A 17,042-nucleotide genomic window follows, 5' to 3' on the forward strand; every position below is an offset into this window, starting at 1 on the left:
GCAGCATCAGTGCTGAAAAAACATATCAAACGCCCCACATCTATTTTGGGGCGCTTTTATTGGCTGTTAAACCTGGTATCAAAAATGGGCAAGAATAGGCCGAGATGTCAGAGTTAATGCTTTAAAACTATGGATTCTTGTTTTTTCTCCTACATTTCAGGGAAGCCCTATGGGCGGATTGATCAGTCACCCATGCTTACTGCTCCCACCCTGGCTTCAGGAGGTAAAGAGCTGGAAATCAAAGGTAAGACACACCTGGCTCTTAATCATCAGGATTTTCACATAACTCTATCTGCCAGTAAAACAGTCCACGTCCCCAGTCTTACAAAAGCACAGTGGTGTTCAGTGGAGCTGTTTGGGTATGGTTTATTTCAACAGATGGTGATAGGCGTGAAAGATTAGATCACTGGAAATAAAGCTGTATCAGATTTTTGGATTTTACAGGACAGGTGTTCAGCTGTATGAATCGGATTAGTCTCCTCCAGAGTGTTAAGAGTTTTTATTCCATGCTCACTGGTATGCATTAAAGTGCTCACAGACCATGTTCACACAATAAATTTAGGAATATGGCTGGCACTCAGCACACCGTGTTTCTAAGAGCGTGTAAATGTGAAGAATAAAACAGTATAATGTGTAAATAGTAAATTGTGATGTCAGTTCATGGTATATCCAGGATTTATTCTATCCACATTCACTGGATATGAGCAATCGTGCGCTCTGATTGGCTACTCTACTACTAAGATATCAGCTCATATACCATGAGTAGAGAAAAACAAAATGGCGGAGCGTGTTGCTGAACCAACCGAGGATGAAATAAAACCTCTACTCGAAAACAAAACCCCAAAAATACAAAAAAAAGCAACAAAATATGGAATAAAAGTCAGAAAAGTAAGATGGTAAGAGCATATCTTTTTTTTTTTCAAGAATCATTATTATCGCATTTTTCACAAATTGCTCCTGTCATTTCGCCGGTTTGTTTACATTCTAAGTGGAAATTATTTTGTTGGATGTTTTGTATAAAGTTTTCATTTATCGAATTTGCAAAAAAAATAAAAATAAAAATGCTCTGTTTCTCAAAATCCAGTGAATGTGGAGAGAATAAAACAGTTATTCCACTCAATCTCCTTGTATATGGATTATAGACACCTCAGTGCTATGTGCATCGTCAGCTATCAGCTCATGTACAGTATGACTCGATTTCGTGGCATAACTGTTAATTATCCATACAGGACACTTTTTTGATGGAATACAAACTTGTATTCTATTCCCTTGTAGCGGGTTTCATTCATTTGGTTTGATAGCATGCAATATTGTGAGCATATTACATATCCTACGTGTATTACGTCACTCTACCCAATGGAGAATGAGCATTGAATATAGTTAACAATATTGCATGGTTGTCAAGACAACATGACGTCACATGTCGGAGACGTAAAACTTCCGCACTCACAAGCGACTGGGACAATTTGCAAACAAACATGGCCGCCAGGTTCGCTTCGTTAAATACGGAAAATTTTAAGAGAATTTTGAAAGAGAAAGACGCGTTGAACACCCGAAAGAAATGTGTATTTATAATAATAATAATAATAATACTGGCTGGCTTTTTTTCATGGTATATCAGATATATTCCGTTCAGCTACTCGTCTTCGACTCTTTCAGTATCATGCTAGCTGAATGGAACATATCTGATAGACCACTCAACGCCAGCCAATATTATTTAAATATTGCATGCTGCTTTTTAACAACAGAAAACATACTGTATAATAAAAATATGTGATGATACATATAATCATTGTTTTGGTGACATGTAGGTCGACTTTATTTAAAATTTATGGAAGGAGCCTCCAATGTCAGTGCTTTGTGACATCAGAGGGAAAGATATAACCTGACTTTTTCCACCACAGGAAAGTCTTCAAGACTGATGGCTTTGCTATTTTTTTCAGTTTCTCAGTAACATGACAAGCTGCTTAATATCTTTGAGAGAAGAAAACAATGGCTGGTAAGAAGGACTGTTCATGAAGTAGCTGCTACAGTATAAAATGAAAACAGGAAGTAACTTGTTTCTGGGACATTGCACAAAATTGAATTTAACTAGAAACAGATCAAACCTACAGTATGATGGATTATTATTTAATTAATAAATATAATTATTGACAAATTGGTGTGGTATAAGAGGAATAAAACACTTTGGGACATGTTTTAAATTGGCTGTAAAATAACTTTGGGGGTTCATGACAGGCCGCATCACATGATCTGGATGTTGATTAATTTCCAATAACAGCGCACTCCATTATGCTTTAGTCCTCATTTAAATAATATTGGCTGGCATTGAGTGGTCTATCAGATATATTCCATTCAGCTAGCATGATACTGAACGCGTCGAAGACGAGTAGCTGAATGGAATATATCTGATAGACCATGAAAAAAAGACAGCTATTATTATTATTATTATTATTATTATACACATTCGATGGAACAATTATAGATTTTACAAAAAGTTAAGAACAGGGTGGAAACTTACCAATATTGAATGCTGATTCTGATCGAATATAATTCAATGTTCTGTCAATCCAATGTACATGCAAAAAGTCAAAGTTCTAACAATAAAAATGGTCCAAGTCCAAAAAGCCTGAACAACAACCCAACTTATATACAAGCTATATCCAGGTAGACAGTTCAAGTTTTCAGTTACTTTTGGTTGTAGTTCATTGTTACACTGCAGTTGTTCAAAACAAAAGGGCTTTGCTGAGTGAAGCCCACGAGTGAAGTCCTCTTGTAAAAGTCTCCGTCACTTTTCCTCACCTCCAAGTAGAACTTTGATGACATTTCCACTATTGCTCTCTTTTCCAGTTTTTCGATGTCCGTTGGTATGTTTCTCTCTTGTAAATATGCGTGAAGAATATATAATGAAGTTTTGGTAGCCTTTTGGATGTTCAGCGCATCTTTAGTTTCAGATTTTAGTTTTTTATTTAGTGCTTCATCCTAGCACTGAATTAGCCTCGTCTTCTCTCTTTCCCGGCCAGCAAAGAAATGATTGTGTTCATGTGCAGCAGCAAAGTTTTGCCATTGGATATTCACACGAGCTCCGAAGTGTGACGTTGTGTTGTCTTGACAATGTGCAATACATGGAGGATAAGCGATATGATCGTAATATTGCATGCCATCAATAAACCCACTAGAAGGGAATAGAGTACATGTTTTTTATTCCATGGAAAAAGTGTCCCGTATGAATAATAATTACTTTTATTTGACTTTCCTTGAACAAACTATATACCCTGCACTATTTGTAGCATTACAAAGTACTTGGAGAATCCATAACTAGCTTTATTATTATGTCAGTGGGCCCGAGATTGGAAACGGGCCTTTCTTAAATCTGGAATTTCTTCTGTTTGTGCTTTTGGTTGTTTATTTATTTCTGTTCATTTCTATGTTTATTTCTATGTTTATTTCACTGATGCCGTTTGAGTTTCAGATCCTTGACAGGCATTTGGCTCTAAAGTTCATTTTTCTTTCAGTGACTGTAAGTCATCCAGGCCCTGAGGTAGCAAAGCGGCTGGGATGAGGTTTTGGTGTCGGTGTACAAAGTTTTGCTTTCTCCAAACAGAACGCTGTTTGTGTTTACCCGAAAGTTAAACTTTTATGCTGTCTGTCCACACACGGTTGTTTGAATAGTGCAACACTCATGCGGTTTTTTGCAAACTTGAGAAGGGCAGCAAAGATTTATCAAGAAAACAATGGTTTCTGTAGCGGTACGCTGTCATGCACAACACACATTCATCAACCTTCTTATGGACTTACGAATGCAGCTGTTATGGTTGCAACACATTTCGTTGTCACGTTATCCGAGTATAGTGTTTTGCTATGCTAGATTAATCGAAAAAGGATTTTTGGATGGATAATGGCTCAGATTGGGCTGTGATGGAGGATTGTGTCTTTAGAAATTCCGTTGTTAAACTTTCCAGTCTCACAGCTGTGTAAAGGCTTTATTGATCAGCTGTAACATCGCTGAGGAGCAAACAATTAACTAATATTTTATAGGTCAGGCCAGGCCAAACCCACACCTGAATCGACTTAGCCAATTAGAATCGACTGGCGCCTTCATCCATTTACTCCACTTTCATTACTCTGGAGAATCACATATTTTTTTCATCAATTATTTTTATTGTTTAAGCCATTTCTCCGATACAGCACTATAAAATATTGTATAATCCACATGCTTTAGGCAACTCCATTACTAATGTGAGTAATGCGAACAGAAGTTTCCAAAGCATGCAAATGAAAGGTCAACTTCTACCAAATGTAACAAAATTGTGAAATCTGCTTTAAACAGGTGTTGCCTGTTACATTTTCCTACAGCGTTTTACCCTCTGCCAGGGTCTGAATTCGTTGCCAAGCAGTAAACTATTAATATTTGCATGGGAATAAATCGCAGTATGATAAGAGTCTGAAGTGATTATAAGAGCATGTTTTTAGTTTTTACTTGTTCTATGACCAGGGTTGCCATATCTGCACAAAATGTTCCATGTTAAAAAATGTAGTTCTGAAAATCATCTTGTATTGTATGTATTATTGCACATTTTCTCATCCATAAACATTATTTTTGAGAATGGGTAAATAGGTAGAAAACAATCACAGGGGAAAAACTTAGTGCTGCTAATGACCCAGAGTTCAAGCCAGTGTAATCAGCTCATTTCTCCATCCTTTTTTTTTTTTTTTTGCTGCATTTGCATAAAAGAGAGAAGTGCATATTGCGTTTGGTTTCACAACACATAACAGAGGTTTCTGCACTCAAAGTGATCTAATTATGCCTGAAATTGGGGACAAACATCTCAATCCACCTGACCCTGAGTGACTTGACCTCACAAACGATCAAGGTTCGTGTTTCTCTGTCCACCACATTTACAGATAGCTACAGTTTTATAACTAGACATGTCCCTTCTGCGTAATGACCCAATTGTACGTGAAAATTTTGCTGTTGATGTTAAAAACAGATTTGACACACTTTCTAACATCAACAAATCAGAACAACTCTGGGAAACCTTGAAAATTTCCATCACAGAAGCCGCTATTGAGGTATTTCACTCACGTGACCAAGTCATGTGACGCTGCCATTTTGGACGGCACGGCTCGAATCGGTTTGAATGCGAGGAAGGCGACAAACGAAAAACATAAAAGAAAAAGGAGCGAGATCCAGAAAACACCTTCACTATCCAGCGACGTAGGGCATTTACAGGGCGAGCAGAGGGAGAGGTATTTGCAAAAATTGAGGTTAGCAGGCTTAGAGAACGACGTTTACCTGCTTCCACCAGGATTGCTCACTGACAGCTAAGATTTGTTCACATTTTCATTTACTTTCGGTCCTCAGGATAAACAAAATGTTATTAAATGTCATTGAAATAACTTCTTAGTCTGTTGAGACATGGCCTGTTATAAGTTTTTCCTTTACTGTATTTACTAGTTTACTGAGCGCGCTCCGGGGCTGGCTGGCTGGCTGGCGCTAGCTAGCTAGCGCTCCGGGGCTGGCTGGCTAGCTAGCGCTCCGGGGCTGGCTGGCTGGCTGGCTAGCGAGCGCTCCGGGGTGGGCTAGCTGGCTAGCGAGCGCTCCGGGGCGGGCTGGCTGGCTGGCTGGCTAGCGAGCGCTCCGGGGCTGGCTGGCTGGCTGGCTAGCGAGCGCTCCGGGGCTGGCTGGCTGGCTGGCTAGCGAGCGTTCCGGGGCTGGCTGGCTGGCTGGCTAGCGAGCGCTCCGGGGCTGGCTGGCTGGCTGGCTAGCGAGCGCTCCGGGGCTGGCTGGCTGGCTAGCGAGCGCTCCGGGGCGGGCTGGCTGGCTAGCTAGCGAGCGCTCCGGGGCGGGCTGGCTGGCTAGCTAGCGAGCGCTCCGGGGCGGGCTGGCTGGCTAGCTAGCGAGCGCTCCGGGGCGGGCTGGCTGGCTAGCTAGCGAGCGCTCCGGGGCGGGCTGGCTGGCTAGCTAGCTAGCGCTCTGGGGCGGGCTGGCTCAGTAAACTAGTAAATCCAGTAAAGGAAAAACTTGAGACTGAAAGGTTTTAACAGTCATCCAAATGACTGAACGTAAACATTGCTACAGTAACATACCAGCTACTGTTGTTGACATTGGCTAGCTTGCCGTCCAAAATGGCGGACACCGGGGCGTCACGTGACCCTGTGACGTCAGGTGAAATACCTCAATAGAGAATATACCAACTAGGGATGTCCCGATCCGATCACGTGATCGGAAATCGGGCCCGATCACGTGGTTTCAGACTCGATCGGAATCGGGCATTACCTCCCGATCAGGGATCGGATATATATCTATATAATATATTCTCATTTTTAACACATCAATAGCTATGCGTTGGCACAGAGTGAGACCAGACGTCTTGTCTCAACACAGCAACAAAAACACGTGCGGCATGACATCACTTTGTAGCAGAGACGCTATTGGTTATTGGCTGCCCGTTGCCGGCAAAGTTGAACACGGAAGCAGTTCGAAGCAGAAAGCAAAGTATGTCTGTGGTGTGGCAGTATTTCAAAGTTGATGACAACATTGCCATAGCAAACTGTGAAATATGTACAGCTGGAATTTCAAGGGGTGGACAGGAAAGGGCCGCATTTAATACAACAAACCTGATACGGCACCTGAAAAACAAACACCCGACACAATACAGCGAGTTTTTAGTGCTGTTGCAAACGTGTTGGATGACAAAAACAGGCTCAAACCTGAAAGGGTAGAAATGCTTGTTTTCATCAAGAAAAACGTTCATTTCCTTAATTGAAATTACTGTATACCACTGTGAGATGCGTTCTTAAAAGCAAATTACTGGCACTGTGGCAGTTTTTTTTTAATTTGTTTACATTCCTGCCAGGTATTTTAAGGTTATGTTTTTAATTTATGTTATTTATTGTTCAAACTACCTCACGTAAGTGCTCTGTTTGCTAACGGAGTTGTTGGATGTTAAAATAAGGTGTTAAATAAAAAAAATGAGGAACATCCTGGATCCGTTTCTTTCCTCGTCTTTATTATTTTTTATGGATTATAAGAAGTATCGGATCGGGACTCGGTATCGGCAGATACTCAAAATCAAATGATCGGTATCGGATCGGAGGGCAAAAAAACCTGATCGGGACATCCCTAATACCAACACAAAAAGTGGAGGCAAAGAAAAAATGGATGACCAAAGACATCTTGATTCTTATGGAAAAAAAAGAAGAAAAGTTAAGAATAATGAAGAAGAATACAAGAAGTTGAATAATAGAATACGACAAGAGTGCAATAACGCAAAAGAGTCATGGCTCAACGAACAATGTTCAGAAATAGAAAAGAAACATCTATACAACAAACCAAGAGCAATGCACCAAAAAATAAGAGAAACATGCAAAGGAAAAACATCATCAACATCAGGTTGCATAAAAGCCAAAGATGGAAAGATTCTTATTGAAAAAGAAGATATTGGAAGACGATGGGCAGCGTACATAGGAGAATTGTACAATGATGATGGATAGGAATGAAGACTACGTCATCCAAAAGAACATGGAAGGACCTGCAATCCTCCAAAGTGAAGTAAGAAATGCAGTGTCAGGACTACGTCATGGCAAGGCAACTGGGCCAGACAATGTGTCAATAGAGCTGTTTCAGACTTTGGAATAAAATCTGAGGTCTTGGAGGGATTTTTGGAATAAAATCCCTCCAACATGCCGCAATACTGTTGAATGAAATCTATGACACCGGACACACACTTCTGGATCTGTTGCAATCTGTTTTTGTTACCATTCCTAAAAAAGCAGGAGCCACAGAATATGAAGCTCATAGAACAATAAGCCTCATGAGCCATGTTACAAAAATACTATTACGTGTACTAATGTGAAGAGCTAGAAGTAAGATTCAAAGAGAAATTGCCCCAGAGCAGTGTGGATTTATAGAAGGAAAGGGAACATCAAATGCTATCTGTATCCTTCGAACAATTTGTGAAAGAGCTCTAGAGGTACAAAAAGATGTCTGTCTGTGCTTCATAGACTATACTAAAGCCTTTGACCGAGTGAAACGTGAATAAATCATGCAAATGTTGGAAAATATAAACATCAATGGAAAAGACCTCAGGATCATTAAAAAAGATGTACTGGAAGCAAACTGCAGCTGTCAGAGTGAACAATGAAATAAGTGAATTCCAAAATATCAAAAGAGGCGTCCGCCAAGGTTGCGTACTTTCTCCTGATCGCTGCTCATTGTACAGTGAATATGTATTGTGCGAGCGATACAAAATTTACCAGGTATCAAAATAGGAGGCCATAATGTGAACAACATAAGGTATGCTGACGATACAGTATTGATCGCAGAAAGGCAAGAAGATCTATAGAAACTGTTAGATATACAGTGGTGCTTGAAAGTTTGTGAACCCTTTAGAATTTTCTATATTTCTGCATAAATATGACCTAAACCATCATCAGATTTTCACACAAGTCCTAAAAGTAGATAAAGAGAGCCCAGTTAAACAAATGAGACAAAAATATTATACTTGGTCATTTATTTATTGAGGAAAATGATCCAATATTACATATCTGTGAGTGGCAAAAGTATGTGAACCTCTAGGATTAGCAGTTAATTTGAAGGTGAAATTAGAGTCAGGTGTTTTCAATCAATGGGATGACAGTCAGGTGTGAGTGGGCACCCTGTTTTATTTAAAGAACAGGGATCTATCAAAGTCTGATCTTCACAACACATTTGTGGAAGTGTATCATGGCACGAGCAAAGGAGATTTCTGAGCACCTCAGAAAAAGCGTTGTTGATGCTCATCAGGCTGGAAAAGGTTACAAAACCATCTCTAAAGAGTTTGGACTCCACCAATCCACAGCCAGACAGATTTTGTGCAAATGGAGAAAATTCAAGACCATTGTTACCCTCTCCAGGAGTGGTCAACCAACAAAGATCACTCCAAGAGCAAGGCGTGTAATAGTCGGTGAGGTCACAAAGGACCCCAGGGTAACTTCTAAGCAACTGAAGGCCCCTCTCACATTGGCTAATGTTAATGTTCATGAGTCCACCATCAGGAGAACACTGAACAACAGTGGTGTGCATGGCAGGGTTGCAAGGAGAAAGCCACTGCTCTCCAAGAAGAACATTGCTGCTTGTCTGTAGTTTGCTAAAGATCACGTGGACAAGCCAGAAGGCTATTATACAATATAGAAATATAGAAAATTCTAAAGGGTTCACAAACTTTCAAGCACCACTGTAATCAATGTTGAGAGTGAAAAGTTAGGACTATCCTTAAATGAAAAGAAAACAGAAACTATGGTGGTATAAAGAAAAAGAATCCCTCCAACATGCAAGCTCAGAATAGGCAATACCACATTACAGCAGGTCAACAGGTTCAAATATTTGGGGTCTGTTATAACATCAGATGGAAGGTGTGAAACTGAGGTTAAAGCAAGAATCGGACAAGCCAAACCGACATTTCAGAAAATGAAAAGCATCCTGACAAATAAGAAAATATGCTTACATGTTAGAAATCATGTATTACAGTCTTATATTTTCCCTGTGAATCATGGACAATAAACAAACAAATGGAAAAGCGAATAAATGCAACGGAAACGTGGTTCACAAGACAAATGCTGAAAATACCGTGGACAGCTAAGAGAACAAATGAAAGTGTGCTGGAAGAAGCCAACAAACAGCTGTGCCTCCTACAAAAAATAAGAAAACTGCAAGCAAAATATTTCAGACATTTTATGAGAAAGCATAGTCTGGAGTGCACAATTACATGTGGGAAGATCAACAGAAAAAGATCACGGGGAAGACAAAGAGAGAAGAACCTGGCCAGCCTAGCAAAATGGATGGGGGCAAACAAAGGACTGGACCTGATCATCACATCTGAAAATAGAGATGAGTGGAGGGACATGGTCGCCAACACCTGTCAGCATCATCACATCTGAAAATAGAGATGAGTGGAGGGACATGGTCGCCAACACCTGTCAGCATCATCACATCTGAAAATAGAGATGAGTGGAGGGACATGGTCGCCAACACCTGTCAGCATGGCACATGATGATGACAGTTTTATAGTTTATGGTTAGATAGCTTTGCTCTTGAGCATGCATCTTGCTTTTAATGTGCATAAGCCTGCATGTCGACCCATTCATGAGCGTGCACAAAACCCAAACAGAGATGTGTTTCAGGGTTCTAATGAGACCAAAATATCAGCATAGTGGCACCAGTCATAACGGCCAGGGGTTCAGGGGCTGAAAGCTCACGGGTTCTACATGCTTGGAGATGCATTCTAGTGTATTTCCTGGCACTTGCAGGTCTCCCTGAAAGTTGCTCATTTTTGGTAATATTAATGAGATTTTTTTTTTCCCAAAAGTTGCTTGGCGTGGAAGCGCCTCTTAACACTTTACAGATGGCACTTTACCGCGAACACAGCATAAGGAAGGAGGTAAACTGGACTAGCATGATCAGTGACAATCTCCACACGGAGTTACTCGGGCAGCTGTACACTGGGCGCTTACGGGAACGGGGAGTGGAGTATGTCCGAGTGTAGAACATTCGCATTGCGGAGCGCCGCATGGGGATAACAAGAGAAAATTAAACAAAAGACCACATTTTCAAGATTGACAAGTCTTTTTATTAGTGTAGCAGAAACTTTTACAGGCATGTCGGCAATATTATGGGCGTAGCAGTAAGGAAACATTGCGTATCGGACCGATACGCTGAAAAGGCCGAGTTAGAACCCTGGTGTTTGTTGAACGGGAAAATTACCCACCATTATGGTACTTGACTGCAAACGTTCCAGTACTGTGATCCAAGCTTTAAGTGTTGTATAATATGTCCCAACACCAACCAGGTTTTAATCCTTAATGACTTCGGCACATATTGGCACAGTGGTGTTTCAAATTTAAAACCACAGCATTTATGTCGATTTGTGAAGTTTTTATGATGTTATTTGACTGACAAGATCTTTCATTCTAGTCACTTTACTGCCTCATCTCAGAGAAGTAAAATATCACATATTGGCACATGTTACCTACAGATACATTGTACCAAACAAAACAGCTTGTTTGTTCGGATTTTTTTAGGATTCTCTCACATAATTATTCTTTATTGTTTTTCAGTATTACCATATGACATAATTTCGTAATGACATATAAAGTTGTGTAACTGTGTTCCAGTGATATAGATATCATATTTGTAACGTGTAAAATGCTAAGTCCAGCTGTGTATGTGTTTCAGACTCAGGCCAGTCAAAGTGCCTTGTGGAGAGGAGCCAGGCTCTGGAGCAAGCCAAGATACCACAGGAGTCCATCTTCATCCCAGAGTGCAATGAAGATGGGACATTCGCCCAGGTGTGTCAGCGCTCTGGATCACCAAGTCCCATACATTACAACTGACACTCCTGAACACGAAAAAATGGGTCATCCGGGACTCACGTGGCACCTTGATCTGACTCCAAGGGACACGCAGCTTCACTGCATTTCTCATCAGTAACATAATATTGGGAAGACGCTTGGAAACGTGTACATTAAGTCACTTCAGAGACCTGCTCCACGTCTCCATTTGTTCCACTCATGTATTAATTTGTCACAGAACGCTTGCCAAATCCAGACTAGCTGTCCATGAAGAGGATTTATTGCTAAAGCTTAGTTTTTAGTCTGTCTGTCTGGTGAACATCTTCAGTTAAGATTTGTGGAGGTATTTGTAGGAACTGTTGAAGCATTTTTTTCTGTTTGTGTGTTTTTAGGTTCAGTGCCACACACTCACAGGTTACTGCTGGTGTGTAACTACAGACGGCAAGCCCATCAGTGGCTCCTCAGTCCATAACAAGACTCCGGTGTGCTCAGGTACTCCTCTCTGTGTGTGTGTGTGTGTGCTCATGTGCAAAGCCAGCTTGTTGATCGATGGGATTTGACACAGATATTAAGATCCTGAAAAACTGTCACAGCACAAAAACATCCATATAATCAATACAAACACCAAAATCAACTTTTTTTTTTCATCTAACTTAGTCCAGGCAGAAAAAGTGGCTATACGTCCAGCCAATTTCATCATGGATAATGTTAAGACGTGCATAATATTGGAACAAATATGTACATTAATTAAAGGTCCACTATATAGGATTGAGCAGAATCTATTAGCAGAAATGGGATATAGTATTCATAAGTATATTCTCATTAGTTTATAATTACCTGTGACTACAAATCAGTGCATTTTTGTAAGCTTAGAATGAGCCCTTTATACACTGCCCTGTATGATTGCGCCCCCCCCCCCAATCCCTCATCAAGAAATAATTATTTTCAACATGTGCCACTATTCAAATCACTCCTGCATTTAATACTTTGTACACCCTACCTTTGGCAGTAAAACAGCCCTGAGTCTCTCCTACAACATTTTGTAAGGTTAGAGATACAGAGCAGGGCATCTGACTGAGTTCATTCCTCTTTACACAATCTCTCCAGATCATCCAGGGTCCTCGACCCTCTCTTGTGCTCTCTCCTCTTCAGCGCCACCCATAGGTTTTCACTGGGGTTCAGCTCAGGGGACTGAGATGGCCAGGGCAGAAGATTGAGTCTGTGCTCAGAGAATCATTTTTATGCTGATTTGGACATACACTTCAGATCATTGTCCTGCTGGAAGATCCAATGACGACCCAGTTTTAGTTTCCTGACAGAGGAGCCAGATTCTGATTTAAAATGTCCTGGTACTTCATGGACTCCATGATGCCATGGGCCTGAACAAGGTTTCAGGGTCTTTGGAGGAAAAACAGCCCCAAAACATCACAGAACCTCCACCATATTTTACAGTTGGGATCAGGTTCTTTTCATTATAGACATCCTGCTTTTTCACCAAACCCACCGCAAGTGTTTATTGCCAAAAAGCTCCATTTTTGTTCCATCAGACCAAAGCACACATTTTCAGTCAGAGTTGTAGTCGAGTTTTGCAAACTTCAGGTTCTTATGTTTGTGGTTAACTGACAGAAAATACTTTTCTGGCAAACCCAAATAATCTGTTGGTGTGGAGGTGGAGTCTGATGGTGGGTTTGGAGACTTGGAAACGCCAAGAAATTTATTTTTCTTGGAATTCACCAACAGTGATCCTTGGGGATCCCCCCCCCATCCTCCTCCTCACTGTACGTGGGGGCAAAATAAACTTGGGACCTTTTCAGGGCAAGTTTGTAGCAGTTCCAGTTGGCGTCCACTTTAGCTCGGGGTTTTTTGTTTGTTTGTTTGTTTTTTTAGCTTTTTTTTTTATAACCATTCCCTGACTTATGAAGGTCAACACACTTCTCCCTCATTTACTTTGTGTGTCTCTTGTCTTTCCCATGTTTATGGATGACTAAGGGAATTTGGCCTCTGTGTCACTTCATGTTTATTTATTTATAACCCCAGTTAATCAGGAAGTCATGGATTACAGCTTGAAAGTTCCTACACACTCCAATCAACTCAAAAATGTACAATTTGAATGGGAAACATGCTTCGGTTACATTGTGTTCACTGTAATTTCCAGGGATGTCAATAATATTGGCACGTGTTTTTATTGAAAATAATTATTTTTGATGCGGGATTAGTTTTTCTCTGAATAAATTTATTTCAAGAAAAGGTTGGATTTTTTTCTTGTTTTCAGCATGAGATGAAGTGACTTCACCAAAAGGTGGATTTTTTTCAAAACCCTTTTTACTAATCTTTACAATGGGTGCGTGCCAATTTTATATCTCATCTCATTATCTGTAGCCGCTTTATCCTGTTCTACAGGGTCGCAGGCGAGCTGGAGCCTATCCCAGCTGACTACGGGCGAAAGGCGGGGTACACCCTGGACAAGTCGCCAGGTCATCACAGGGCTGACACATAGACACAGACAACCATTCACACTCACATTCACACCTACGGTCAATTTAGAGTCACCAGTTAACCTAACCTGCATGTCTTTGGACTGTGGGGGAAACCGGAGCACCCGGAGGAAACCCACGTGGACACGGGGAGAACATGCAAACTCCACAAAGAAAGGCCCTCGCCGGCTACGGGGCTCGAACCCAGAACCTTCTTGCTGTGAGGCGACAGCGCTAACCACTACACCACCGTGCCGCCCTAAATAGTACTACAATCATGCAAATGCCAAGATGGCTAGCCTAAAAATGAAAAAGTGAGAGTAAAGAATAATTTATGATTAAAAAAAGCAATAGATTGGCTGTGTGTGTGTGGATATAGTGTATATGACAAAACGTAGACACATATATGATTCGAGGATGAGTCAAGTAGCCTTGATTCAGTTTTCGTCGGATTTAAATCAGCACTGCTATTTATTGCTGCACGTTTTGTTGGCGAGGTTGTTCTAGCGTCAGTGAGCCTGTTCATCATAACCTTGAGCCTTTTTTTGATCCAGGTTCTGCTCTTTATTGGAGTTACTCTGATGTTTAACTTCAGCCACCACTGTGTTTATTTTACATGTCCTCTGTTTGTGCACTGTGTCTATACTTCATAGATGTTGCAGCAGAGTTTCTTGTACTTTCTCTTCTCCCCGACATCTCACTGCTTCTTTCTACAGCATTTCTCCACCAGACCATACCACCACCATAACAACAACAACAACAAAAAAAAAACATATGCAATTGCTTTCCCAAGGAAGATGTTTGGAGGGGAACTGAAAGTGAATGGGAATACTTTACTGTAATAGCTATAATTTTCCCGCTAAAGATAACTCCCTGGACATTTGCCAGAATTAGATTGCAATATGACCAGAGCACCCGTTTCTAGTCAAGTCTCTTTCTTCTTTTTTTTTCCCCATGTGTTTTTACACTGCATAGTTAAGAGAGAGCTCTCACACTGACTCGAGCTTCTACAGATTCTCCAGGCCATTTCACATTGTTGATCACGTCACCCATTATGAGTACAAGTCCAAAATATAGCAGAAGTGTTTTGGAAATTTTGACAGTAAAATTGATATTCGGACATCTTTGAAGGTGGCAGGCTTGGTATGTATTTATTTCTGAACTTAGCGCTACCTGTAGCTCTGCTGTCCTGCATAAGATCCAATAATTTCATTATTGTTTCTTGTGAAGACACGCTCAGACACGCTCATACCAATCAGCCATAACATGATGACCACTGACAGGTGAAGAAGTGAATAACGTTGATTATCTCATTACAGTGGCACCTGTCGAGGGGTGGGGTTTATCAGGCAGCAAGAGAACAGTCAGTGCTTGAAGTTGATGTATTGGAAGCAGGAAAAATGGGCGGGCGTAAGGATCTACAGATCCAGGACAGGGTGATGGGTGTTGAAGGCTCATTGATTTGCATGGGGCATGAAGGTTAGCCCATATTGTCCAATCCCACAGAAGAGCTTCTGTAGAACAGAAAGGTGTCAGTATTAACGTTTTTCAGCAGTTTGTGCTCCAGTCGCACTTCTGTGGGATTGGACCATATGTTCTAGCCTTCGTGCCCCATGCGAATCAGTGAGCCTTCGACACCCATGACCCTGTCACCGGTTGTTCTTCAGATCCTTGGACCACTTTTGTTCGGTACTAACCACTGCATACTGGGAACACCCCACAGGATGTGCCATTTTGGAGATGATCAGACCCAGTCATCTCGCCATCACAGTTTGGCCCTTGTCAAAGTCGCTCAGATCCTTACGCCCGCCCATTTTTCCTGCTTCCAACACATCAACTTCAAGAACTGACTGTTCTCTTGCTACCTAATAAACCCCGCCCCTTGACAGGTGCCAGTGTAATGAGATCATCAACGTTATTCTCTTCTTCACCTGTCAGTGTTTTAATGTTATGGCTGATTGGGATGTATATAAAATGTACAGTTACCATTCAAAAGTTTGGACACACCTTCTTATTCAGTGTTTTTTTTTTTTATATGATTAATCAAAAGGCACTTTCTTAAAGTAATGATGGATGTCATTTCTCTCTGCTTGGTTGAGTGGTTCTTGGTAGAATATGGATTACTGCAGTTGTGGAATCGGGCTATTTACTGTATCTTTATTATTTAGTGTTTGATCTCAAACTCATTAAGAAGGCAAGAATTTCCACTAATCAGGCTTGTAGTACTCGAGTCCGACTCGTGCCCTAATTTTAAGGACTCATAACTCGACTTGGACTTGAGCACTGATGACTTGGACTCGGACTCGTACATTAACTGCATTCGGACTCGTAAATTGAAGACGAGGACTCGGATTTTTTTCTTTATTTTTTGTAGCATGCCATAATAATTTGGCATAAGATATTTATATTTACATTAATTTTGTACTAATTTCGTGTAAGAGTGTCACACCTGCGCACCTTGGCTCATGCATCAGATAGACTCTCGGGCGCGCTCTGGACAGCGCGCACCCCAAGCAGACTCTCACGCACGCCTTAAACGACTCACACCTGCATAGGATTAAGGCGCAGTCAGAGTACCAATATAAAAACTGTGAAAACACACTTACTTTGCGAAGTGTTGAGTTGCGTTGCTGACACATTACCGAGCCTTATTTCCTTGTTTGGTTTCCTGATCCCTGATTTCCTGTTTCTTGTCTTTGATTCTGCCGAGTCTACGATAGCCTGTTTGTGTCTCGCTCGACCGATCGCCTGTTTCACTGTTTTACGATTTTGCCTACCGTTCTGGATTGTTTACCTTCTTCACTTGTATTAATAAACACACCTTCCGCACTCTCCCAACCATCTCTGACAGAATACTGCACACTCTCTGATAAAGAGAAGCACATTCACCTGTTCATACGTCATGCTCAGGAACAAACTAATGTTAATGGCGCTGAAACAGCCACCGTCAAATGGTGCGGTTGGAGTCTTGTTCTTGGACTCGACCCAGACTCTAAATCTTTTTAATGACCCGGACTTGAACACTGGGGACTCGAGACTGGACTCGGACTTGACGTTGAGTGACTCGACTACAACACTGACACTAATTAACTTTTGATGAGACACACCTGTTAATTAAAAAGCATTCCAGCTGACTACCTCATGAAGCTGGTTCATGGTAGATATTTTGAAGAATCTAAAATATGAAACATATTTTGTTTTTAACACAAATACAGAAAACACAAATACAGAAAAACC

The 17,042-nt window shown here is 41.1% G+C and overlaps 1 protein-coding gene across 5 annotated transcripts in view; it reads left to right on the forward strand.

The window, feature by feature from the left end:
* smoc1 (SPARC related modular calcium binding 1) overlaps positions 1–17,042 on the forward strand; it is a 125,339-nt gene that overhangs the window by 40,265 nt on the left and 68,032 nt on the right. For all 5 annotated transcript variants that reach the window (XM_060934739.1, XM_060934738.1, XM_060934741.1 and 2 more), the window contains exons 3-5: positions 161–244; positions 11,216–11,328; positions 11,724–11,823. In XM_060934739.1, the coding sequence (XP_060790722.1) occupies positions 161–244; positions 11,216–11,328; positions 11,724–11,823 (297 nt within the window). The remainder of the gene's footprint in view (positions 1–160; positions 245–11,215; positions 11,329–11,723; positions 11,824–17,042) is intronic.

The sequence above is a fragment of the Neoarius graeffei genome, chromosome 11 (genome assembly GCF_027579695.1).
Source record: "Neoarius graeffei isolate fNeoGra1 chromosome 11, fNeoGra1.pri, whole genome shotgun sequence".
In the NCBI taxonomy this organism is placed as follows: domain Eukaryota; kingdom Metazoa; phylum Chordata; class Actinopteri; order Siluriformes; family Ariidae; genus Neoarius; species Neoarius graeffei.